Consider the following 26131-nt stretch of genomic DNA (forward strand, 5'->3'; position numbering starts at 1 on the left):
TGCATTTACAAGACAGCGTACTATGTCCTCAGGGCAGACTGGATTCTGCAGCGAGTCTCTGATGGAAACTGTTAGCGTGGTCATTTCTGTGGAAGAGAACATGTGATTGAGCGTAGGGGAACCTCTGGCTCTGGAAACAGCTCTGGAGGAGTAAAGGAATGAGGTCTGATGCTGACCTCACTGCGTTTCTTCTAGACTGGTAAGAAGCTGTTAATTCTAACGCTGGCTATGTGGCAATAGAAGAAAATTATAAAGAGCTTTTTTAAAATGCTCAGAAAACAAACTGATTTGATAGACTTATTTATTTGTGTATTTTTTAATAACAATACTCGATTTCTACTCCACATTTATTTTCTGTTCTCTTCTGCTGTGTTAAAATGGGAGATTGATGCAGCTTTTCCTCGCAGGAAGTGAACGTCCTTCCTAGAGCTCGCCCTGGCTGTTTGTCACACAGAAGTGCAACGTCAGATCTATCGACTGCACACTGCTGCGGCGTGTACTCAGACAGCCTGCTCCTTATGGATGATATATGTCACCCGCCAGACACACTTGATTACACAACAATCTGTAGTACTGCTCAGAAGTCTGGGGGAGGGAGTGTGTGACAATCTGACCGTGCCGTGTGTCGAATCTCTGCTAACAGTAAGGAATTAACCCTTATTCATTTTCCCCCACCTTCAATAATATCCATTTACGCAACAGTCATCATCACATGTATTTCATCCCTAAAACAAATCAGTTATTCCGTTGGAGTTTCTGTCCTTGACACACCACTAATAACCGTGACTGCGTGTGACATTCTCATCAGTTTGTGAAGGCATGTGCTGAAAGAGACAAAACATGCAAATGAGAGTGGCCACATCTGTGTTGCACGATGGCACCCAGCAGGATTTTTCCTCTCACCCAGCTGTCACAACACCAAGTGAGACGAAAAGATGCAACACAAAGGGAATACTGGTGGAATAACAGGACTGTGGAAACAGGAAGCTGCACTGAAATGTCAACAGCAGATGAAGGTGACCGGTGGCAATTAGAAAAGTAATAATCTTTACAAGGATGATACAAGATGTCTTTGGTTTTATTTTAATGCTCAGGGATCTGTAAAGTAATAAAAAAAATTATAAAACAACTCTCTGCTACTTAGCACCCTTCTAGAAGGTCACTTTCACTTTAGGAGCCATGAGTTGGCTTGGCCTTCTGGCCTTTTTTTTTTTTTTTTTTTTTAAAGTATCAAGGTTGGATTGAACAGTGGATTTACTGAAAGCCCCAGTTGTTAATATGTTTCACTAGCTGCTTATTTCCAAGGTCAATGAGTACGTTACTGACAATGTTAAGATGATTATTAAAAAAAAAATCACCACACACACACACACACACACACACACGTGAAATATTCCACCACTGTCTGCTCCTGTAAGCTCTGTCCTGATTTTATTGGATTTGGCCAAGTTTACACCCCAACTATCCCAGACAATGTCACATCACCACCAAGTTATGGCCTACTTGCAAAGCGGATCGGTTAGTGCTCATCCTGAAAGCCCTTTCTCTTGTGATAAGAGCAAAAACAGGCTCTAAGCTGTAACATTGTAATGATTCATTGTTGTTCTGCATGGATCATCGTCTATTCAGGATGGTGACGCTTTGCCTACATTCAGCTTTAACTTCATTCTTTTTGCACAATAATTTGTATGTAGCCATCAAGTGCATAATTAAAACTCCTTTTTTGAGTTTTTGCGTTTTAAAAAGTGGTAGTTAAAAACCTTTAATCAGGCAGAGACAGGTCCTCTGGGGCAATTTCAGGAAACAGCTAAGGTGGAACTTACAGTACATGTAAGCTCTATACTTCAGAAGTCTTGCATTGTTTGCTTGTGTGTTTATTACCGATTTCATAACATGAGAAGAAAAGTGAAAGAATACAGGCTTCATTCGTTTGGGCCATTTGCCTCTATTTGTTCCCTGCTGCTACCAAAATAGCTGACCTTGTGGCATGACTGGTTATAAAGTTTCCCAGGGCAGCTGCTACTGATCACAAATGACCTTAAACAAACCTTTTCACTCTGGTTTGTATCAAAGAGCTTTTTTTGTATGTTATAGAATTTATTATTGATTCTGACTGGGTTGGTTAGCCAGACATGCAAGCAGTCGATAGCTCTTATTTTTATTGATATTTTGCAGGACATTGGGGTGACTGAGGACACAGGACTCGGGACTGAGGATATTCTAAGGACAAGTCCAGCTTTATTCAGAGCTCTGTGTGGTGAAGCCAGCTTTTCCTGTTCATAAAAGACACACACACTTCTCTGTGGACGCCCAGCACCAGTCGTGGGGAAAAAAGTCGAATCTGGTAACACCTTCTCTCAACCAGAAGATGTCGAAAAATTCTGTTGATTTAAAATTTGTCTCATCTTCCCATGGAGGGTTTATAAGGGAGGTGAGAAGCCAAGTGTTACTCACACTCGCAGGTTGAAATGCCAGCTGGTTATAATCTCCAGTACACTTTGGTGTCAGCGACTGGTTGGATGTTCGCAGGATTTTCTTGTCCACACATAATAAAAGCAGATTTCAGGCCATCTGACTGGTGCAGTCACAACTTTATGTGCAGAAAAACACTTTCACCAGTTCTGGAGCTTTAATAGCTTTCTTTGTCCTTCAGGAAATCCAAATAACTGGAAACCAAACCAAATAGTGAGCTCATGTTTATTCACTGTTGAAGTGGTCTGGAGATGCCAGGCTAAACAACTCGACCTACTGTCTCTAAATATCCCAGGACTTCACATGATGCCAGAGGTGGAAGAAGTTCTCATTGCTGGCAATGCAAAAGTGTAGAAATAGCATTAGATCAAAACGTTACTTCACCAAAAGTATGGCATTCAAGTATTTTATCTTTTTAGTAGGACTGCAAATATTTTATTACGTTAAACAAATGTGCAGCTTTTCCTTGAAGTACCCGCTGTTACATATGACACACTTGTAAATTGCTGTCAGCATGAACAGGAAGTTTGATAACATTTAATTTCTTTATAACTACTTAAGTTGCATTCTGTGTTCACAAACTTCCCCTCTATCTTTAAATGCATTTCTCAACCTTCGAGATAAAGTAGGCTAATCTCTCGAGCCAACCCGGACAGTTTAGCCAACACCTCCTCATTGAGACGTACTCTCTGGTGGACTGAACGTGTTGAACAAGCTCTTAATTTAAAATGTGTAAATGTGTCGTGCTGAAACCAGTTATGTTTCAGGTGGTAACAGGTGAAAATAAAGCCACAAAAGAGAATTCCTAATAAAAACTCAGTGCGTGATGAATTTACATAAACTCAAAATGGTAACGACAGTCTTTTTAAGAGAAAGAAGCAAAGCAGAGTAAAAACAGAAAACACACAGCATGTCTTTGTCATAAAATATATTTATTTAACTAGTAAAACATCCACTTCCAAAAGAGAATGACAACACATACTCCTGGGATGGCCCCAACTGTGACAGGTATAAGGCTTTTTTCTTTTTTAACGCTCATTACAATCTTTCTGGAAGTGCATCATTTGTATCTTTACTATTCCTGAAGCAAAATCTCAAAGCAGAAAGGGAGCTCACGTGGTGTTTGGTTAATTATTGTCCTATACATGTCCTGACACCAGGCTGAAACTATAATCTTATCTGTTGGCAGCTCCTTTAGTTCCTTGGCTGCCTTGGCAGGTTGATTTCTTCTTCCTTGGCTTTGTGCATTAGCCACTATGGCGTTGCCCAGAAGGCGACTGTGCGTTTTGAAGCATTAGCACTTGACACACTGAGGTTTCAAAACCGGACAAGACGGGATTTCCATTACGTTACACATTACATTTAATTTTTGGAAAGGGAGGAATCCCTCCTCTCTATTGCTATATTACCAGGGCATCAAAAATGCAAAAAGCTTTTGGTAAGAAAAGGAATCATTTTAGACTTATTTAGCATAAGCTGTCGGGCAATAAAAGGACAATCTGTAATAATAATAAAAACACAACATGGGCTGATTGAAAGAATAGACTGTAAAATCAGAGAATAAGCCATTGTCATGATGTTCAGTAGCTTGCAGCAGCAGCAGTCTGTCCTTGTGTCCTTTGCTGCTGTATGTTGAATTCAAATCAATAAGCAGGCCAGTGCCTATAGGCATCATGTCTGCATGGGACTGTGCGTGCCATGTTGTGTGTGCCAGAGGGGGATTTTCTGAGCCAGTCGGTTGTGATGGAGGCGGCTGCAGTCTTTTGTTAAGCTGCTGTGATGCACAGGCTGGCAGTGAGTCAGAGATTACAGACAGACTGGCAACGTGAGTGTGTGTGTGTCATTTTATCTGCACCTCACCATCCTCCTCACAGATGGTGGAATAGTTTCATCCTCCCCCTGGCTACTGCAACGAGCCTGGGCTCTCTGCTACTCGCTGGCTCAAAAGCACCATTTTGAAAGTAATTTGTCTTTATTTCTCATTTGTGTGCCAGAAAAAAAAACATGCACACACCCAAACTGCTGTAATGCCACTGAAAATGTTGGCACCAGATGCAAAATCCTAGTAAACGTGTTGCCTCCACCATGAAGTGCTTGCTTTATAAAATAAATTATAACAGGGTATGTTTGCTGGCTTTTTACACACAAAAACACAGATACAAGTGCTCCATCTCGCAGACTTGCCACACAAATTTCATTTCTATTAAAATTGGACGGAGAGAGATATGTGTGCTTTGTAGCTCACTGCAAGAGAGGTAACTCTGGGTGTCTCACTAAGGGGAGGGGGAAGGGAGAGAGAGGGCAACGGGGCAGAAAGGGCAACTGAGGGGGAAGGGGCACTACTGGAAGGAAGCACGGACAGCACGACCTTTGAGTGGCTGGGGAGGACGGTAGTTGTCCACCATGCAGCACTCGGCCTCCCCCTCAGCAGAGAAGAGTAGGCTGCGGAATTTGGCCATCTGTGAAAAGAGAGAAGACGCTTAGAGGGTTTGTCATTCCTGCTGACCGCCTGTGACCGTCACTCAATTCAGTTCAGTCTCACTGATGCCTGAAGAAATATTTTGATATCCTGAAATATAAATGTATTCCCTTTCTTCCCTCGACTTAGATTTTGATGATGATATTCTAAACTTGCTATTTTAGCATATATAAATCTCACTGATTAACATGGTTGCATTACTGTTTGTACAATCTGCACAACATTTGAGGGAAAAACTAGTTTTAGCTTATTAAGCTCAAAGTTGACTTTGCCTATGATATGTTTTTCTCGTTATTATTCCATCATTTTCATTATCTATTTATTTTTGTTGTATTCTACAAAGAATCCACTCACCCCAAAGTATGTAGTAGGTACAGGAGTAGTTGGGTGTGTAGTGCAAGAATAAAGTAAACTGAGCAAATAACGTGACGTCGACACGCTGAACCTTACTGGGAACAGAAGCGTTAGATGACCTATTTAAGAGATTTGTCACTAACTCTGGTTAATGAATTGGCCCAGTTAAAAATTAAGTACACAGTGAGTACCAGGTCACAAGTTCGACAAAATGATTAAGGTTGTTGGCGTATCTTCTCACCATTAGCTGAATGAAATGAATAACTGTGTGTGAATCAACACTTTATCTGCCTTTCTTCACACTGAGTCTAAAGGTTATTTCCCTCTCAGTTATCCTTGAGACACCTTTTTGCTGACATGACAAAAAACATTTGACCAGGCACTGACATTTTTCACATGGCCTAAAGACTTCAGCCACAAGGACAAACACTGGAGAGGCTGTGAGTTTAGATGAACGGGTGGGCTCAAGTCAAATAGCCTTTTCGCTGGTGTGATTTGTTGTACTTTTAAAGGGAGTGGGTACGGTGCTCCCTTAGCATACGTCTGAACTGTGTCATTTACAGAACGTGATTCATATATGAGACATACACTTCCTGTTGACTCCCCACAAAACCAATAACAGCAGTAATGCAACATTTCCAGCGTCGTACTTTCCTAGCTGTGTTTTAATGCATTCAGAGAGTGAATGAAGCTGCTGTATTGCCTCTCCTCCCATTACAGAGCTTTCCTCTTCTTGTTTCAGCCGTGCAGCTAATCTGAACAATTAAGCCCTTGATTTAGATCGCAGTAAAAGAGAGGATTTGCAGTGAGGGCTATTCTAGACTGTGGGCACACAGCCAAATCCTCTCTTACTGCTAAATGGCCTCTCTCTGAGAAGGCATACCTGGCCAGAGCTGACGCTGATTGGCTCTTTGCAGACAATCCAGGTAACGCTCTCCAGCAGAGGGGGTGTGGTCAGGGAGCCATCATACGTCCAGTAGTCGAGGCAGCTGGGGAGGAGAGTAGCAGGGTTGAAGTTTTCAAAAGAAGCCTGCTTGCCCTGAGGATAAAACAGAAAGTGAAGAACAGTCAGCCACCTATCAAGAATCAAACACAGCAAAATCTGTTTATTTTATTAGATTCATACTTTGGTTCTGATGGTATCAAAGGCATCCAGAACCTTCTGGAGACTCGCATTTTCATTACCAATCTGAAAAACAGATGATTAGAGCGATTATTAGCAAACGGTAATGTGATGGGGTGTGGTACAAAAACTATCGTTATCAATAACAGCAAATAAAAGTAAGTGAATGAGTTCGGCTAACTGCTTTTATGCTGAACAATATGATTGAATCACTCCTACAGACCTGCAGGAAAACGCCAACGACAGCGAGGCCATCGGGCTGGCTAGCTGCCTCCCCGAAGCTCGGGTATTTGGTATTCCAGTGCACCAAATGGAGCTGGGGAGAAGTGAAAAGGATGAACATTGTAAAGCAGAAATAGTTGGATGCTGAACTTTAGACATTTCTCCCAGAATGGCATTGATAATTAATGGCTATCTATCAATAGCAAAACTTACAAATGGCTCCTTTAAAAATGCTAACAGGCCAAAAATAATGGTTCAACCAAACCAATGAGCTTCTCGCTTTTTACAATGCCCTGTTACATCAGCCGCAGCCTGTCACAGAGCACGACTTTGTCAGTGATGATGATGACGTGAATACCTCAGCAGGGTACTTGGTCCCAGCCACAGTGTGCTCAGAGCCTTTGTCATCAGAAGCTCCCCAGTGGAAATGAAATTGCTTGAGCCTGTATATTCCTGAGATTGGTCCGTCTGTCAGAGCTGTAGAAAAAAGAAAATCCCACACATCTCCCATCAGTTCGTCCCAAAGTGAACGTGGGCAGTGCTGCAGTCAGCCAGTGAAGCGCTGACTGTGCAACACTCTCATACTGTAAAGAACCCAAAGAGCTACATGAGGCACAGACACACACAGACACACACAGACACTTGCGTCTCGATGGCGGACTTCCTATTTAATGGAAGCAGTCTCTTTTCCTGTCTGGTCAGACTAACGGCTGCATGTCCAGGTATTGTTCACTTCAAACCTCCTTCAGTGTTACACAATGAAGCTATTTGTAGAATACAACGTAATTGAAGCAGTAGTAGGTAATTCTGTATATTGTTCTATTTCTGGTGCTGTGATACCAAATGCAGACACACACACACACACACAGCTGTCTCCACACAGGATATTTGTCAGCGTTCAAACAGAATGATAAGAAGATACTATTCTGATCTTGAAGCGCATTAATGTGATGACTCTCTGCTACAGTCATCTTCCCCACGGTGCATGACATGATTTATGACAAGAAGGAGCCCGTGACTGTGACAAAGAGACTACTCCTTTATTTAGGAGTGCAGGGTGGAAAATACGTTCAGTGAGAGGCCGCAACTCATCTAGTTGGGATTCTGAGGGGAGGTGTTTGTTTGTTGACACCCCCCCGCTTCATTTTCACTCGTCTCCACTGCTGATAACACTTGTTCTTTCTAGGTTATGTAACTATATTCTTCATCATCCATCAGATCGGCTTAGGACAGCCAATCCAAAATCCTAACCTTGAAAAAAAAAAAAAAAAACTCAAACAATTGTTTCTTGTCTTTCTTCGAGTTAAAATAGAATCTAATTAAAAAGAAACAAAATGAAACTAATAATAATAAATAAATGCAGCCTGCATGTTGTGTTTTGAGGGCAGGCAAAGAATAAAGCGTCTTGTATCTGGGTGCAACACATTCCCACGCACTTTGACGAATTAATGGTTAACCAGGAGCAGGCTTGTTTGGAAATAAACCTTCATTTTGCGCATTTGACCTCACTGCTATAAGAAAAAAGGAACTGGCGTGGGAAAGGTTTACCAGAGGTTACATTACCAATTCAATTAGTATCTGCAAGCTTTGGCTTTGGCTCTTCAATGGGGCTCCTGCAGCCTTTTCACTTCTTTGATTAACAACAATAACAAAAAAAAAAAAAGGTTATAACGCACACACAATCATCAGTGAAACTGGGGCGCATGATTCCTCCATCCACAATAATATTAACATAATATAACATGCTTAAGTTTTGATGTCTGCAAGCTGGAGACCGAGAGAGCTGCAGTTAACAGAATCGACCCTGAATGCCGCATTGCACGGATGGCTGCATGACTGAACTCATCATCAGAACCTGCTGCCTTTGTTTGCAAACATGAGCCCAGTAGCAGCTCCTCTATTCTGATATATCAGGAAATATTACAATAATAATAATAAAAAAAAAATTAAAAAATGAAGGAAAATCTTGTGTTTCCCCGAAACACAAAGGTAAAATTTCTCAGACTTGACAGATGAAGCCGCTTTAGGCCGGAGTCATGCAACATTAAGATAACACTAACTTGAGTTGTCGTTGTCATCTATGAAGGTCACTTGGAAGGAATGTCCGTTGTTGAGGATATCAAGGCAGGTGGAGGGGTCGTACTTCAGGTTGAGCTTCTTCAGCCCCGCGTCGTATGATGAATCACCAGGTACGATGTCAATGGGAGACTGGCGGGGTCCATTGGCAATGGGGAAGTTATCAGCCCATCTCTCAGGTCCTAAAATGATATGATGATAACACTGTGGTTATTGCATGTTAGTCTGGAAACATAGATTTTTTTTATTCATAATAATGATATTATTATTATTAAACTGCGCACATGAGGGCGGTAATGTGCGTTAGACGCGCGTAAAAATCCACCAAATGCGCAGAACGAAAAATGCCTGCAGTGACCCGTACATGCACCGTCCTCCCATTCATCCCCTCAGCTGCCTGCCTCCCCGCTGAGCTGACTGGTGCTCACAGTCCCCCGCTATGTTAAAGCGTGCAGCAGTCAGTCTGCGCCTCACCGTTGTCCTCTGCGTATCCCCAGGCGTGAGACATGGTCAGAGTTTGAATGTGTGCGTATCTGGAGCTGTAATCCCTCTAAAGCGAGTCGGTCCCCCAGCGCAGAGCAGCCAGTGTCCTCCACCTGACAGCTGCACGGCTTTTATAGGGTCCCCTGTGCGCGCTGTCTCAGTCAGGCTGGTATTGGCCACACGATGTCCGCGCCGTCACCGGGAGGAGTTTAGATGCGCCGTGATTCTCCAGCGCCGTGGATCAATGAACCCCCCCCCCCCCCTCTCTCTCTCTCTGCAGCGGTAAAACCTCCAACGACGAGCTGCATCTTCCTCCGCCGACGTCCTGAGCTCATTTGCACTGCTCAGTTAACGCAATCGACTCGCTCTTGGTGTCAGAAAATAACGCAATCACACAACAGAATGCTGCAGAGTGTCATTCTGAAAGCGCAGCATTATTTATATCAACACAGCTGAAAGCAGGACTGACAGAAATAAAAGAGGCACACAATATGTCACCAACGTTACACGTGTTGGGGTTAAAGTCACTATTTGGATTCACTGTACGGACTTTGAACCAAAAACCGAATAATTTATTCATTATGCAAATAAATAAACTCAGACTCTCTGATGACACTTCACGAAACTAAAAAGTCTCAGACTAACTCATCCGATGATGTCATTGCAGTGATAGTAAAGTTTGGTGTGTGTTTACCAGAAAATCTTTTATTATTATTATTATTATTATTATTATTTAAAATTTTGCCAGTGTTTTCGTTTACAGACACCTCTTGTAAGCTTGACAGGACACATTAGTTATCTGTTACTGCAGCAGGTAGGCAGTTTAAAGTGGATTCAAACAAACTAACCCTGCGAAAAAGAAAAGGGCCCGATGGGGCCCTGATGTGGGTTCATGCACATCCACATCCATCCACACACACGAAATTAAGGCACCAGAGATTCAGAGCAACCTCTGAGCAAGACACAAACAGAATGAGCATCTCGTTTGTTTCAGGTGAGTTTGTTACAGCTGGTATAAATAGACTCATTTTGGTCTTTGGAAACTGTATTTGCACCTTCTAAAATGTACAACAACAATTACTGTCTTTCAGATTCAGATATAAGTAACTCATTATCTTGTTGAGGGATTAAAACATAATTTGTTTGACCACAATGGCAACACATCACGTCTGTTTCTAAACACTCCAGAGCAGTTTGATGGCATCTCTGTCTACAGTCCAGCTGCAGGCTGGGCTGAGCTCAGGTTTACAGAAACACCTGAACTCAGCTGGGATGGTGTGAGGACGCCATCTGCTGCTGGTCGATGAAACCACAAGGCCTGCAGTCTGACAGTCAGACCACAGCGTTTTAAAGAGATTGGTTTTTATTTCTGTTTGTCCTTCTGCTGCTCTGAGAAGTAAAAAAAAAGTGACATTACGGAAATAATATGATATTAGTCAATATAGAAAAATACAAGAGGTATGAAAGATTATGTTGATGGAGTGAAAATGTTAACGCAATTTTTGTTGGTGCAAACATGCTGCCTAACTTAACAGCTTGCTGTATTATCAAATCTCTCAATAAAGAAAAGCCACCCACGAAAATAGTTGGATTATAGAGCATTTATTTTGAAGGTCATACAACTACTACTATCCGGAAGTGTAGTTTAAAACAAGTTCCGGTTTCCTAAAAAATAAAAAAATAAAAATTGAAACAATCAAGTTATATTTTGATTTCGCGGCAACAAGTTGATAAATTGAAATCATAAATTTTAAAATCCCAATATTATTACATGATAACAGTTCAAGCAACAACAAACAACAATTTTAATTTTATTCTTACGTTTAATTGTTTTTATGTATCATAAGTTAAGATTTAAACATACTAATACTACCAATACTGATGCTGCTGCTACTAATGATAATAATGATAATACTTAAAAGTAAAACTTTTAAAGATTAACATAAATGTTTACGAACATTACGCTACCTGTCGCAGCAAAGTGACGTAACGTACACGTCACTTTCCTGCTTCACGTTTGCAGAACACGCTGATCAACTCCTTCACATGTGAGGTTAGTCTCTCTGTCTCAGCTCAAAGGTTTTGGTTTTAGACAAACGGGTTTAGTTCTCAGGTTGTAAATTTGCTGCCATCGAGTCAGATTTTATCCAACACGAAGAAAAAAAATAACAATCTGTAAACAACAAACAGTCAGCTGTCAGCAGGCGGAGGCCTGATGTGTGCTTTACTTTTTCATAGAGAACCTCAAAGCTGAGATTGAACTTTCTAATTTTGTTTCTGAAATGCTAAATATTAAATTCCGAAGTCTAAAGCGACCACTTCAAATGTCCTGTTTTTTCTGGCCAAATATTCAGCTTGGCTGCAGCTTTAATTAATGACACTATCTGTTTATCTATTGTTGTCTAGTTGCACATTTAAGAGCAGAACATTATAAATATTTTATAATATCTTTCAGTTTCGTTGGGTTGCTTTTTATCCAAATTTACACGTATGAAATGTTCAATAATGCTAATTAATATTAGCGTTATTAAATTACTACTATTATTACTGCGGCTCATCCTGTTAGTACAGCCCATAAATTGGCAGCTGCTCACTAGCTGAGTTATAATTACTATTAACACAATGATAAAAGTAACAACTGGAAAAGCAGGAATGTATTATATATGAAGAAAAGTCTTCATAGAGGACGGCTTGCAGTGCATGCACCAGACAGGAGGCATCTGTGGATTTATCTTGTTTTATACTGGACTCTGCCATCAGCTTCTCAAAACGCAAAGCAGGGTGTGTTATTCGCCATCGCTGAGTGTTTTTCTTCTCCAGTTGTGATTCTCATATTCCCAGTGTAGCTTCACCTCATTGTTGTGAGCTGACAGAATTGGTAGCCAGGATAGTCTGCTCCGCTGTGAGCTTCATGTTTTAAAGAGCTGTATTTTTTTTAATTATTATAATTTTTATTCTATTTCTTTATTTTCCTCCTCTATGACACCCTTGAAGAATATCCTTTTTTTTACCCTCAGGGCTGTAAAGGATTTGTTTTTGTTTATGGTGTAACTCCAGCTAAAAGTCTAGACAGTATGGAAATGTGGACAGGGTCAACCACTGAATTGTAAAAATTTTACAAACTGGTTTGTTTTGGCTGAATCAGTTTAGTTATATCACCTAAACCTGTTCATTGTTTCGGTGAGTCAGCATCTGGTATAAAAAGAAGCAGCCTATCGAAGGCATAGGAATCATGTGGAGAACCTGGAATCATCTCAGCCTGTATCTTGTTCAGATGAGTAGTGAGCTTGTGCGATATAGTCCAGGATAAAAGGCGGGACACTAGCAGAGGAAAAACTCTCCCATGAAAATAACGGACCATGCGTGCTCTCTCCCCAGGTAACATGGGGAAGAATAAACAGAAAGGGAAGAAACAGAAGAATGTCTTTCAAGTTGCAAATAAGCACTCGAAGAACAAGAACAAAGCCAGACCTGTCACAACAACACTCAAACACGTAAGATTTCTCTCCTGTCCCCTTTTCCTACCATATTTCCACACATTTTTTTTACTCACCCTTATATGTAAGTGTTTGCTGCAGCTGCTCCAGCGTAATTTGTGGCTTCACAGATCAATGCAGTGAAAAATGAGAAGGTGGAGAGCCTCAATCAAATCTTCACAGAGGTCCAGCGGGATTGTAAGAGCATTTCAAAGACTGTTACTCCCGAGCCAAAGAAAAAACAACCACAGGTAGAGGTAGAAACTGTGGACTTCATTGACCAACATTCAAAGTATATCATTGAGATTAATAATGATTTTTTTTTCTTTACTTTTTTTTTTTTTTTTTTAGGTTGTCAAGGAGCCACCAAGAGAATCTGTGAATGTCGACAGTGCTGCTCAACTCTTCTCTCAGCTATGATTTACCAGGATAGACTCATAAAAGGCAGGAAACCATTTCTTTTTTAAAGAAAGTCTCAGAGGAGCCGTAGACTGCAGACCAGCTCAGAAAAAAGGAGGTTGCAGTTGCTGCATGATAATGAACTCGTGTAAAATATAAACGTCACGTATATTCAATTGTAATGTCTTTACTTGATATTCGTGATCAGGAGGTTAAAATGCTTATTTAGTTTTTATCCAAAAATATCCGCCTTCTGGAACAGCAACTAAGAATTATTTTTACAGAGATTCAGTTAATCTCTCATTTTCTTTAACTGAAAGATTTGTTTGTTGCTAAAATATTAGAAATATTGAAATATGTTTGATTTTCTTTTTTGAGCCAGCACTCAAAAATACTAGTCTGTTTTTGAGATGGTGATTTGAATCAGGAACAGTCTGTAAAGGTTATTTTAACCCTGGAAAAGTTTTCTTAAAATTGTATAAGCACGAGCACTTTATTGTAACATCTATGAGTGTAATTTTGCTGCGCTTTTTCAGGTTTTCACACCCTTTTTCATGCTGTCGCTGACTCATGAAGCCGATGTTTGCTATGATGAGTGCGATGAGGTGTTGAAAGAATGTTGTTGTCTATGATTCCAGTTGAAATCGTTCAGTTTCTTTGTGCTTTGTGCTGTAGCTGTATTGGACTCGATCATATGGTCAGGTGTTTATTGTATTTCGGCCAACTTTTGGATTGAAACACTGTTCAGGGCTTCATGCAGTCGTTTCTTATCAGGAGAGAAACTTGAAGATGAGGTATAGTTTGGGTTTTTGGGCACCGCCTGTGAGCAGTATGCTGTTATCAGTATGCTGCCGCCGCTGTAGCAGCTTTACTTTGAAGGTCGTGGGTTGTACCAGTGCCCGGCTAATTGCTTGTCTCCGCGGTGACCTCTGACTGAGGTAGTTGGTCAATAAATCTGGACCACAGGCAAGATTGGTAAACAAGCTCGTGCTCAAGTGTGTCAACATAAATAAGCAAATGGCTTTTTCCAAGGTGAAGATACAATCATGACAGAAATGTTTGGCTGAGTGGTGGCTTTAATTCCACCTGCGTGAAGACAGCTTGCAGGTTGCGGTGGAGGATGTTAGAAGAGCCCAAACCTGCGGTGAACACACGTTTGGCATCTTGGCAGGTGACACTGACACTTTAATGTTGATCTGTGTTAGTGTCTAATTTACACATCCAGCACATGGAGCAACATGATGTAAACCATCGGAAAAAGCTATGTGTTATCACTGCTTTAGGGAGATTGTGTAGCCAGAGGTGGAGGTTTTTCTGGAGTAGTGAACAGACACATTTTATTATCTTGACAAGTTAATAAGTTTATTATTGTAACTCCTGATTATAGTTTGTAGTTTTCCCTGAATAAATAGGCTCACACACAAACACGTTTGTCAGATCTGATCTGTTCCTGCAGAATCAATTGTGAGGCGTCGATAAGAACAATGAGTCCCGTGTGTACGTTTCTTCTCAGCCATTTGCTGGTTTTAGTCTGTTGTAGGAGCTACAGCAGCTGGAGTCTGTTAATTGTTACAGATCCAGACTTATTTCAGTTGTGCTTTTCTGGCACAGCTATCAAGTCTTTTTTTGAGTTCATAACTGTGAGCAACGTGTTTCACACTTCCAAGTTTTAATTTTGATCTGGCTGCAGAAAACAAGCGCGGAACCCATTTTATTATCAACCACAGTTTTCAAAAATTACAGGAGAATCACAGGAAAGTTGTGATTCTCTAATGTGTAATGTGTGTTTGCTCTCAAATCCATTCGGTTGATGCCCTTTGGGGGGAACAAAAAAAACCAAAACATTTATTTATAATACAGAGGAAAAGGCTTTTTCACTGAAATGAGTGCGCAGCAGATGCACCGTTAAAGCGTCAGCCTTCAAGCAGGTGCTTTCTGCTGTGATCCAGATGACAGCACTGCAGCACAGGCAGTTGGTTTGCACCAAAACACACCTCAGGGAGACAGATATCATGACAGCACACACACAGATGTTAGATTCTGGATATAATCTACGTGAGCTGGTAGAGATGGTTGCATATGTGTATGGTGAGGTGGTAAAGTTGTGATGTGCGTTTTTCCACATTAAACAGAGCTGTTCGCCTTTTTTGTCACCGTTAGTCATGAAAGATTTCTGCTTCAAAACTTCTCCCTCTGTTCCAACTTCAAATTTCTGAAAAATACATAAATAATGTAAGAGCTTGGCTTGATAAGTGACACCGAGCCAAACAGAAAGGAGCGCTAAAGACAGATGAAACTAAGGATACAATATTTTCTAATTAAAAAGCAAGAGGACTTGATTGTCGTTAATATCATTAAATATGTTAAACAAAGAAAACACAGTTTCCCAGACGCTTTTGACAGAAGCTGATTAGTCAACAGCTTAATTGAAGGTAATGAGAAGTGACGTTGGAGACGACCATCATGGCTGGAAATGTCCACAAGATGGTGCCCTGGATGGGCTTATCAATATGCATGGTGACAAGTTGGGAAGTGGATCGTTCTGCGAGTGTGTGTGAGCTGAGGATACAGAGGGAAAGAGAAAGAGAGGCCTGGCGAGCTCTCTGAATGCCAATAAGACGCTGAAGACCTATTTGCAGTATGTCAGTCCTGCTGCACAGCTGGGTTTCCCGCTCTGACGGCAAAAGGTTACATGACCTGCACTTCTTCCTGTGACAGAAATAAGAATCACTGTGATTGACTGTGCACCAAGACAGACGGACGCAGTGAGTGTGTGTCGGTGTGTGAGTCTGAGTGTTGCCTTGCTTGTGTTGGCCTATGCAGATTTGCCTTTCACAGCCATTTTCGTTGAACCTCTTCATACACTTGTCTGGAGAACGCTTGACATTTGAATTAAAAAATGGGTGAAATTAAATTATGGCTGGAGTAAAATGCATTCAACTTCATTATTAGTTGTGATATCTATTTTAAAAAATATATGTTTTGAGACAGCTGAGTCTCGCTCTACAACATACACTGACATCTATTTTTTCTGCCTGAAATGGAAATAAAAAAATTTAATATTTCTATTTTAAATTTATAATTTGCTTCTTATATTCTGTAGGTGACATCCTTTTCAAAAATGGAGCCCACCCTTTTTCCAAGTTGTCCGAATTTCCTTTTAATGCCTTTATAGGCAGTTTGCCAACATGTTGGACAGCCAAGTATCCAATTAAGGTTAAAGTTTTGCTCTTCAGACCTGACTCCAGTTGGGCAATGACTTACAGGGTCCTCTCAGTGCTCCAAAATTCTCCTCACGCTCTCATGCCTGCAGATGTATCTCATGTGAAACTGTATATTTGCTTCAATCTCTGTGTGAAAGTCTGTGATTTTTTTTTGGCTGCCTCTGTGCCCTCAGCGTGATTTACTATTTCATCAAAAGTCCTTCCCTTCCAAAAGGTAAGATTAAACCCAACCCTCTGTACTTTTCCTCCCCCAATAACATCACCAACCGACATGAGGAGCAACCAGCATGGAGCTAATATGGCTGCCCTCTTTTCCCTATTCATGTTGGCAATGAACTTGTTGAGCAGGAAGCGTCTGAAAAGATTGTTCAGTTTCCTGCTGAAAAACAGTCCTGTCCCATGATTATATCATTGGAGCTGTTGAAAAGTCTTGTGGAAATGGAAATAAAACAATTACCTTAATTGATTAATTGATTTAAGTTTGTATGGAGAGAACAAATTTCAACTGGAGACCTCGAAGAAACCAAACAAGATAACATCTGTCCTAAGTTCACTTATTTAATTTTGTTTCTATCTCTCCATCTCCTATAACAGAGTTCATCCAGTAATTCAGTATTTCCTTAATGGGCAAAACTACAGACATCTACTGAGGAACGCCTCAAAATAAATCATCTAATCTGCAGGGTGAAAGTGAGTCTGATAGTGAACCAGTCTGTCAAAGGCTGTCATTATTCCACATCAGTGGAATCAATGGAATCAACATTAACCTAAAAAGTTGATGAAATTAAATGAAAAAAAAACTTAGTTTTACAATTTCTACTTTAAGCACAGCAGAGCAAGAGCTTTCAAGACTTTGCCTGGTCGCCAAGTCTTTGCATCAAGGTCTGAGAAGAAAGAGAATTTTAAAGGCTATACAGACCGAACTCGTGTGTCTGGCAGGCCTTTGCCTGAAAAGAAAGAATCAAAATCAAACAAATTAAACAGAATTTGAGATTTACTGCTCAGTTTGTTGATGTTTAAGGGGACTTGCTTTGCAGATGAAAACGCTGTACATCTTGCTGTCCAACCAAAGAGCTCGGCTACAGTACGTTTGACTTAAAAGTGAATTCCTAGATGTTTAGGTTGCATAAGCGTAGTTTTGTTTTTTTTTTTCCCAACCATAAACTTTATCAGCTCCATGTGTAAATGTTAAGAAAACTGATATGTAACCTAAACTTCACATTTCAAACTGTTTTGAATACGTGGGTTTACAATTTACAATTTCAATCTCCACTGTGGTTGAAAATGTATCATTAAAACAAAATGCATAAAATTAACAAATAAATCATGACAACTCCAGGAGCCTCTGTTCCACGGAAGAGACAAACGTGACTCTGTGGAGCTGGAAGCTTCATGTTTATGCAGCATTTCTCAGGAGAATTAAAAAAAAAAAAAATGTTGTTACCAATTTGCTTAAAAATCCCAACTTAGAAATCAGGGCCGTCCAGAGCTCAGGCCTGATCACCATCAGCTTGTAAATACAAGCCTCACTCCTCTGCCAAGATGAGACTCCATCAACTTCGCACCACGAACTGTATCTGGATCACAACCAAATGCCAAAACAAACAAACTCAAGCCTCCGCAGCTCTATTTTCCATCTGCAACAAACCACCAGAGCGTCAAGCGACCGCAAGCTGTTTGGCTCCGAGGGAATGAAATAGGCTTTACACTTGAGGGAGCACACCGCACAGAGTTGCTTTTTTTTTTTTAATAGGATCCGGGGCACGTTGCTGAAGTCGCCGGTGAGGTCCCACCTGCCGGAGCTGTAGGCCGGTTTGGGGGTGAGGGACATGAGAGGGAGGAGAAAGGTGTACGGCTCAGAGGAACTGTCAGCACCTGTCAGACACATGAACAAAGTACATCTGTTCATTCTCCACCTTCATCACATGTCACTGTCGAGAAACGGGGCTTTTTAAAAACACAACACTTACTTCTGCCTGCCTCTCCCGCTGTCTCTTTGTTTGTCATATTCCTATGTGCGCAAAAACAAACATACACATGCAGACAAAGTGAAGCAGAATATGCTCAAGGTGGCAAACATAACAATGCAAACACAGTCTGTAAAGTATGATTGCTGGACTGAAGCGTTCCTCCTCTGAAGCTCTCCTGCTTTTATGTTTACTCAAAAACAGTCACAGTTTAGTGAATATAGTTTTAAGGCCAGCACTGATAATTCAAATGAAAAAAAAAAAAGTTCCTATACTAATATATATTTTATTGTTTGATTTCAGAGTCAGCCCATTTCTTTTGTTGTCTGATATTTATTACCTTTCTCTAACGCAATTGTACAAATGAAATACAATTTTTATCATAAGCCGTCCTCCAAAATAACAACAAAAAGTTTTGTTGCTGGTTCATTTACGTCTCTGAGCTGAGTGCTAAATTCTCAATAAAATAAATAAAAGCTTTAATTTTAATACTAATTTTACATATGGGAACAATTTGTTTATTTAAAAGGAGGAATGCATTTGTAACAATGAAGCATGACTCAGACAGTTTATATGTATATTTACAAATATACTGTATATTATCAGCAGTAAATATGTTTCAGAGGAGCCAACCTTGCTTGTTTGTGCCTGTCTGAGTTCAGTTTTTTAACCTCTGATGTCTAATATAAACTATGATCTGATATTGGTGGGGCTGGAAAAGGTCATCTCACAAACCAAAATGTGCCAACGCTGTTACTCAAACCGAATCAAACCACAAATGATGAAGATGAATAGTCTTGATATGTTAATCAATAAAAAACTTCGAATGTTTCCCCCATCAAAGTTTAATTTTGTTGCTATATAGTTTTTGGGAGCTTTTTGAAGCAAAGGCTTTTTTTTTTTTAAACAAATTTCTGTTGACATTTGAAACTGCAAACATGGAAACATTTCAGTAGATTGTGTTCTATGTGAAAAACAAAATCTTAAGCGTAAATACATGTGAGACCGTCTTCGTCAGACATGGTCTTTTTGGTGTTTGGTTTGTTTTCTCACACAACCTCTGTGATACACCCGAGAAAGTTGTTTCATCATTTGAGTTTCAAGGTTAGTTGCAGCGTTTCGGCACAAATATCTGATTCACCAGACAACTTTTTTTTAACTGCAAATCCCATCATTTCTGCAGCATGTCTTGCATCACCGCTGTTTACTGTTCAGTCTGAGTTAAATGGTTTAAAAGAGACACTGCTCAGTGCTGCTGCTGCTGCGGCACAAAACCTGTGGTCAATGTGCTGTATTCCCAAAAGAGCCACAAAAAGACTGCAGAACAGAAAGTGATGCTCTTTTTACTCTGAACAGATGCCACGGATGTTCCCTTGAGCACACTCAGTCCCAGTTGTTGGATCTTTTTGTTGGCAGGAGGTAGATACCTATTGTAGCGGAGACAATGTGCAAATGTGAATAACTGCATGGGACTGCTGAATCAAAGTTTGCACGTCAGCAAAACCTAAGAGATAAAAAAAATATGCTCCTTATCTCCCAACACCAATTTATTATAACAATGTAAAAGCCATGACTCTGCTCCAAGTTTTCAGTTTGTTTGCATCCACATTTAGGCATAAAAACAAATTTAGAATTTCGTACGGGTCTCAAACAAAGTAAAGATTTATTTTCCCATCGCATTTAATTCAGATGTGGTCTGACTTACTGACTGCATAGCACTAAGTGACAAACGAGCAAAAGTTTTGGGGAAGTTCAGTGGAGGACAAGATGAGGGAAAATTGTTATTCAGACATTTTCGTAACTCAGCAGGACCAGGAGTGCTAGCAGAAGAGGGCAATAAGGGAGCAAAGCCTGTGATTCAGGGGAGAAAGGGACGGACGTGAGGCGCCTATTCATGAGACCAGCTCGCAGCAGCAGGAAGAGGAGACTCTGCCGTCCCAACCTGGCTGAGCGGGTCAGTGGACCATCGGGGAGGGCACAGGTGGACGAGCTGAGGCTCCTCAGAAGCAGCGAACAGAAGGAAGGAGATGAAAACGGCAAGGCAATTCAGAAGTTCTTTTACAGACGCATGCAAATACATTAAAAATAAGAACTCGCCTGGAGGTGAGTCCCCTCAGCAGCCAGTCCTGGTAACACTTGGCTGGTCAATGCACGAATTTACAGCAGTTATTGTGAATATCACAGTGTGTTTTTCTCTGCCACATGCAATCTGAATATCCCCAAACAATCTCCACCGACATATTTATGGCTGCAACGATAGATGAGACAAAACTAATAAAAATAACAATCTGTCAAAAAGGCAAATAGCACAAATAACTTCTACTCATTATTCATGTGATGGCGAGCCAAGGTGCCACTGTGACGCCTCAACCAACAGAAAGCCACACAGAGGCGGATAAAAGATCCAAAGTAGTTCCTTAATAAATCAGGCTAGTATCTCTCTGCTGAATCTTTTAGCCTCTGGGAGCTTTTACATTCTCTGCTGGGTAAATTGTTTCGGACAAAAGATCCATCGGCACACAGGAAATGTTTATTTTTATGTTTGCAGAAGTCGCAGCATTTATTTTGCGTGAAACAGATAGAAGAGAGGAACGTCAGCAGCTATAGCCGCCTACATAAAACCTCAGCTTTCATCAAGAGAAGCACTGAAGGATGGTTACTCAGTATTATACGCAGTATTTTGTTGGCAGAAGCTAAAAAGGGACTGCTTGGCTGCTTTGCAACAAAGACGTCACCAAAATAAAACTTTGAAATCACAATCATCAATCTTTTGAAGTGTTTATAACCGGGCGATTTTTAGCAGATATGTTGCTATCAGGGTCTCGCAGCACCGCCTCATAAAGTCGGTCACTTGAACGTCGAGTGGAAAATCCATGTTGGATGATGTTTTCCTCGACCGAGTGAGATTTGAAATCCTGTTTTTCGTCCTGGTGTTTAGGCCTCTTCAAACACCCGCAGATAAGAGAGAGACGTTTTCAAACCGCAAACAGGCAGGGAGGAGATGGTGACAGCAGGGCTCACCTCACCCTCGGGGAGACAGATAGCGGGGGGGTGAAGCGAGGAAATGGATTTGAGGAGCGCGGCCGTAGAAGAATAAAAATGGAGGACACTGAAATTGCACACAGGTAAACATCAAGGACAAAATGGGGGATGTACAGCTGAGGGTGGACGGTAAGAAGAGGAAGTTTCAGATCAATACTCGCTGTCAGGAAGAGGAATAAAGAAAGGAAGGAACCAACTGCAGCAACACTGCACAACCTATATGTTAACATGTCAGCAAGCAGAGGCCTGTTCTCACTTTAGCATTCTCTTTTTAGCTTTGTTTCGCTCTCCGGTAATTACCGGGGGAACTGAACTGATTTATTTGCTGATAAAAGCTCCATTGTATTCATCACAAGTCATTAACTGTTTGGTTCCGGTCGGGTTTTTGTGCTTTTGCTGCGAACAAAAGCATTAAAGTTGCCCTAAAACCGAAACGATGAGCGGAAAGTTTAAAAAGCTCAAAGAAGAGCTGGAGAGTCGGGTCATAACTGAATGAAGGTTGATCTCTGATTGTCATTTTATCTTTGTTGACACAAAGATAGTGATAAGTGCAGCTTTAAGTAAAGGGAGTCATCTACGGCTTAAAGTTAAAGGAATGTTCCAAGTATATATCAAAAAATATCAGCACTCATCTGAAACAGCAAACACCAAACAATGATAGCATCAGGGAGCTCGGTCAACGAGCCCCGCGTATGAGGTGAAGGTCTTAGTGGCAGGAGAAGCTCGTTTATCAGGACGTTTGCTAGAGAGAGAGCCAGAGATATGCCTCGGTTCAGAGGTGGCACTTCTAAAAGTGACTCACCAAATCTAGCAGGACAACAGCTTCACACGCAGCCCACACTTTCCCGAGGAGACGACTAATGAACCAAACAACACCTGTGTCAGACAGAGCGACTGACTGCCACATGGCAAGTATATAACTTGGAGCTTGTACGCTTTCATGCGGACTTGCAGCATTAGAAGCTTGAGTTTAAAATGTGCACGCAGTGTTTGAAGAGAGGGAAAACATTCGTCCTATTATTCACAGCTTCTCCAACAAAGCGATCTGAACACATTTAAAACCGCAAATATCAAAGTCTGAATTATATGGAAGTCTGAGAAAGATGTTCCAAAGGCATCCTGAGGAACATCCATCCATCCATCTTCATCCTCTTATCCGAGCCCCGAGGAACAGGGAGGAATAAAACAAAACAAAAAAAAAAAAACAAAGCCAAAGACAAAAACTAATTTTCTTTGCTAAGGCAAACACAGTCTTGATTAAAAAGGGCATTTAATTACTGGAGAACACAACATGTTTTCATTTTGATAAATTATGCACGCTCTACATTGGCAAGGTTTGCGATTTCTTAAGGTCACGGTGGAAAATGAAATATAAACAGCAGTCTGTAGCTATTGATCAGCGCTCCGGTTAAAATGCAAGGATCAAGAGGACACTTAATGCTGCAGCTATCGATTCCACCGTGCCGATGGTTTATTATTTAACTGTGTAAATTCTTTAGTGCGACACGGCTGCCTCAGCAGTCTATCTGCGGTCTTCAGAGCCACAGCAGACAGTAGCTGCTGCCCATACAGTACATGACTCATCAATGCAAAGACACAGTATTTCCACAGTTCTCTTCTCAGGAGGCAATCTAAGTAATGAACCGTGCGAAAACCCATCTGTGTTCCATTTTCAATTTGCCACATCTTCGCAATGCTGTTTATGACCTCGCAGACACACGTTTGTATGCAACGTGTGGCGCGGCGTAGCATCTTCTTACAGCACACAGCATAATGATTTGCAGAATCACGAGGATGGAGTTGTGATGGAGTTGAACGTGGTGTAATATCCTCACGAGCGGGACATTTAGAAGCCATTTTCGACAGAATGAAACATTCGGAGAAACATTTAGTATCGTTAGTCCTGAAACGGAAAATGTATTCTAAATAGCTACATTCATTAACGGAGATAAAGCGCCTGAAGTGATGAAGGCAGTATAATCAAAATATGAAGAAGTCAGTATGTAAAAGTGTTCTCTTTTAATAGCATTAACTCAGATGAAAAATACTATTTTACTATTGGAGCCAATGCGACGCAATATTTTAACTGTTTCATCAGTAAAATACTACGATGTAATATCATATAATAATAATATTAGCAATAATAAGAGTACATTTCACTTAAAGGTACCTTTAAAAGAATGCCTCAGTCATTCAGTAGATAAGAACTAAGAAATTATTTAAATAAAATAACTTTTCAAAGTGAGATTAAGAAGTGCTCCATTGTATCAAATACAGGAAAAAGCAAATAGAGCAATAAATGAAAGCTAGCAAGCATCATTGCTAAGAAATAGGAACAAATTGGGACAAAAACAACAATAAAATGACACAAATAGGTTCTGAGAAGAAATTTAAATCATTCAATAGAGTTTGATGATCGGACCTTCAGGGGAAATTGCTCCATAATAGAAGAGACAGAAGATACTTGGCCACTATGAGTCTTTTAGTTGCTGACAACCAGAAGTCCTTGTTCCTGATACCTGAGGGGGCTCTCAGGATCTGTAAGGGAATTTTGGACATGCTATGGCAACAAGAAGGAAAAAAGTTACAAGAAATGAAAAGATGACGCAGTGGACATTTTGTTGGACCCGTTCAGGGTAAGAGGACATTTAGACTGATCTTTCGTCACCTGAAATAATGTTCTTTTCCCAAATAACATGAGTCACTGGTGACGCCAAGATTTCTGGATGCTCACATTGAGTTTGAAGCCAAAGAAGACTAGTGCTGTTAAAAACTGTCAAAGTGCCGATTTGATGTGAAGACCAGTACACCAATTTTGTTGTGATTTAACTGCAAGAAAGTGTGAGACATCTGAGCACTAATCCTGTAAAATGGCACATTTGAAAGTACGCCAGGTTTCATAAATAGCTGGACATCATCGGCATACCAATGATAGAGGGAGCATGTATGGAAAGAGACTAAGAAGTCCCAGAATAGATCCTTGAGGGGCTCCAAAGGGGGGCAGAGGAGGAGAATCAACCATGTGGCCTGTGATAGATATAGAGCGTTGGACGGGAGGAAAACATCAAACAGCTGTGCTAAACATCCAAACATGCTTCCTCAGACAATGGAGTAAAATGTGAAGAATTATAGTTTCAAGCTGTTGAAGAAGGATGAACAAAAGAGGAGTTCACAGGAAGGTTGTTCATGACTCAAAGGAGAACTGTCTCTGTGTTGTCTTTACACGGTAATGATCCATTTAGGCTTTTGAAAAACACACCCAACACACCCGGACAAGGAGTGTGAAAAGAAAAAGAAAGAGCAATTCTGCATTTTCAGGTAAAATAATTAAATAACTACACCAGCACCTAATACAGTTGCTGAGATGAGCGTGTTCCCTACTGATCATAGTAAGTCTAATTATTGTTTTGAGTTTTTTTTTTTTTTCCTCTGCTGCCAACGAAAAGGGTTCACAGGCATTACTGGCTGGGCTTCGATGTTTCCGTTGGTGCCATAACACCAGCAGATTGCTGCAGAAAATCCATCAGAAATAAACCATCCTTGCGTTTTCTGTTCATCAAACTGATCATATCTCCTTCCAAAATCAAATTCGCCCGCTGATTTTCCTACAAAGTTGTTCTGCAAGCACGCCAGCACAGTTTTGCTGTCTGAAAACAAACCTCATTATCAGCCGTGACACCGCAAAGTGAGTGCAGGTGTGTTTTGAAATTGGAAAAGGGAAATGTGAATATTTGATTTGCGGTAGTGCGTAATTACAACTAAAGAGGTTTAATCCCACCTCATATATTCCTTTGTCAAAACAACAGCAGCTACCGCGCACGTCTTTGAACTCGTCAGACACATATCCCTTAATTAAATAAAGTCATTAAATCAGCTCGTCGCGCTGTAGGCCGTCTCGTGGATCCCACCTCCCTCGTTGGATTCTTTAAGACTCACTCCATCACCTCCCCAAAAAGTCCTCTGCATTACCCCGAGCAGCTGTTTGGGAAAATCAAATTATACATGGAGATAGAATGTAAATTCAGCAGCCTCATTCAGGGCAACTCCTGATTTATTGATACTGCCGAGCAGACATTAATATTGTCATTAAGATTAAGCCTCGTCTCTCATCGTGATGTCTCTATTATCTTTCCATCAGTTTGCAGGGAGGTTAATCTTGTTTTGGGGCTGCGCTGATTATCGGTCATCGGGGTTTGTACAGTAGGACTTCCCTTGTTATGCCTAACCTTTCAAAAGGTTGCACTGTTTCATTTGACATTTCAGAAACGGGCCATTTGCTTCACCAGGCACTCGATCAATGGCTGACACAACTTCTTTGTTCGAATTGCTGCAAAGCAAAAGCAAGAAAAACATTTTGTGTTCTTAAAAACACTACAGACCTTTGAGGATATTTGGTAATTAATGCCCCCCCCCACAATTAAATGCCTTAGTTGAAGAATTTCCTCATAGCTGGTCTTTCAGTATCAGGAAGTACACACACCAGATGTCCGTTTACCATCCCCACCAGTCCATTATCTAGCTTATATGTATACATATATTGTCTCTGTGCCGTGTGCCTCAACTTTCCATTGTTCTGTTCTCAGCCTGTCTGTTTTCATCCTCATCCCGTTTGTTTGTTTCTTCAATTTAACCAAAGTCTGATCCTTTGTGCTGTGACAATTAATCTCAACGTGACAAAACTAATTCTTAAATAGCTGCTCCCCCCACCGCTCCCACTTCTCCATTCACACTTTCTCTCGAGGGGACGAGTGGGCACTTTGCACTGCTTCCCAATGCCGGCTTTTTACCACCACTTTAAAATTTATCTTGTTTGA

At 40.8% G+C, this 26131-nt stretch overlaps 1 protein-coding gene and 1 long non-coding RNA gene across 2 annotated transcripts; one reads left to right on the forward strand and one right to left on the reverse strand.

Moving 5' to 3' along the window:
- The first annotated feature begins 50 nt into the window (after positions 1-50).
- LOC115060933 (uncharacterized) lies at positions 51-3263 on the forward strand. The gene is made up of 4 exons (XR_003842302.1): positions 51-199; positions 408-642; positions 809-1016; positions 2176-3263. It is a non-coding gene; the product is annotated as an uncharacterized LOC115060933 (long non-coding RNA).
- Positions 3264-3385: 122 nt separating this feature from the next.
- On the reverse strand, positions 3386-9360 carry LOC115060931 (carbonic anhydrase 1-like). Its single transcript, XM_029529089.1, has 7 exons — positions 9201-9360; positions 8711-8908; positions 7009-7127; positions 6652-6744; positions 6432-6494; positions 6189-6344; positions 3386-4931 (listed from the first exon to the last, which is right to left on the reverse strand). The coding sequence occupies exons 1-7, from the start codon at positions 9232-9234 to the stop codon at positions 4812-4814; spliced, it is 783 nt and encodes a 260-aa protein (XP_029384949.1). The 5' UTR covers positions 9235-9360; the 3' UTR covers positions 3386-4811.
- Positions 9361-26131: the final 16771 nt, after the last annotated feature.

The sequence above is a fragment of the Echeneis naucrates genome, chromosome 20 (genome assembly GCF_900963305.1).
Source record: "Echeneis naucrates chromosome 20, fEcheNa1.1, whole genome shotgun sequence".
Taxonomy (NCBI): Eukaryota; Metazoa; Chordata; class Actinopteri; order Carangiformes; family Echeneidae; genus Echeneis; species Echeneis naucrates.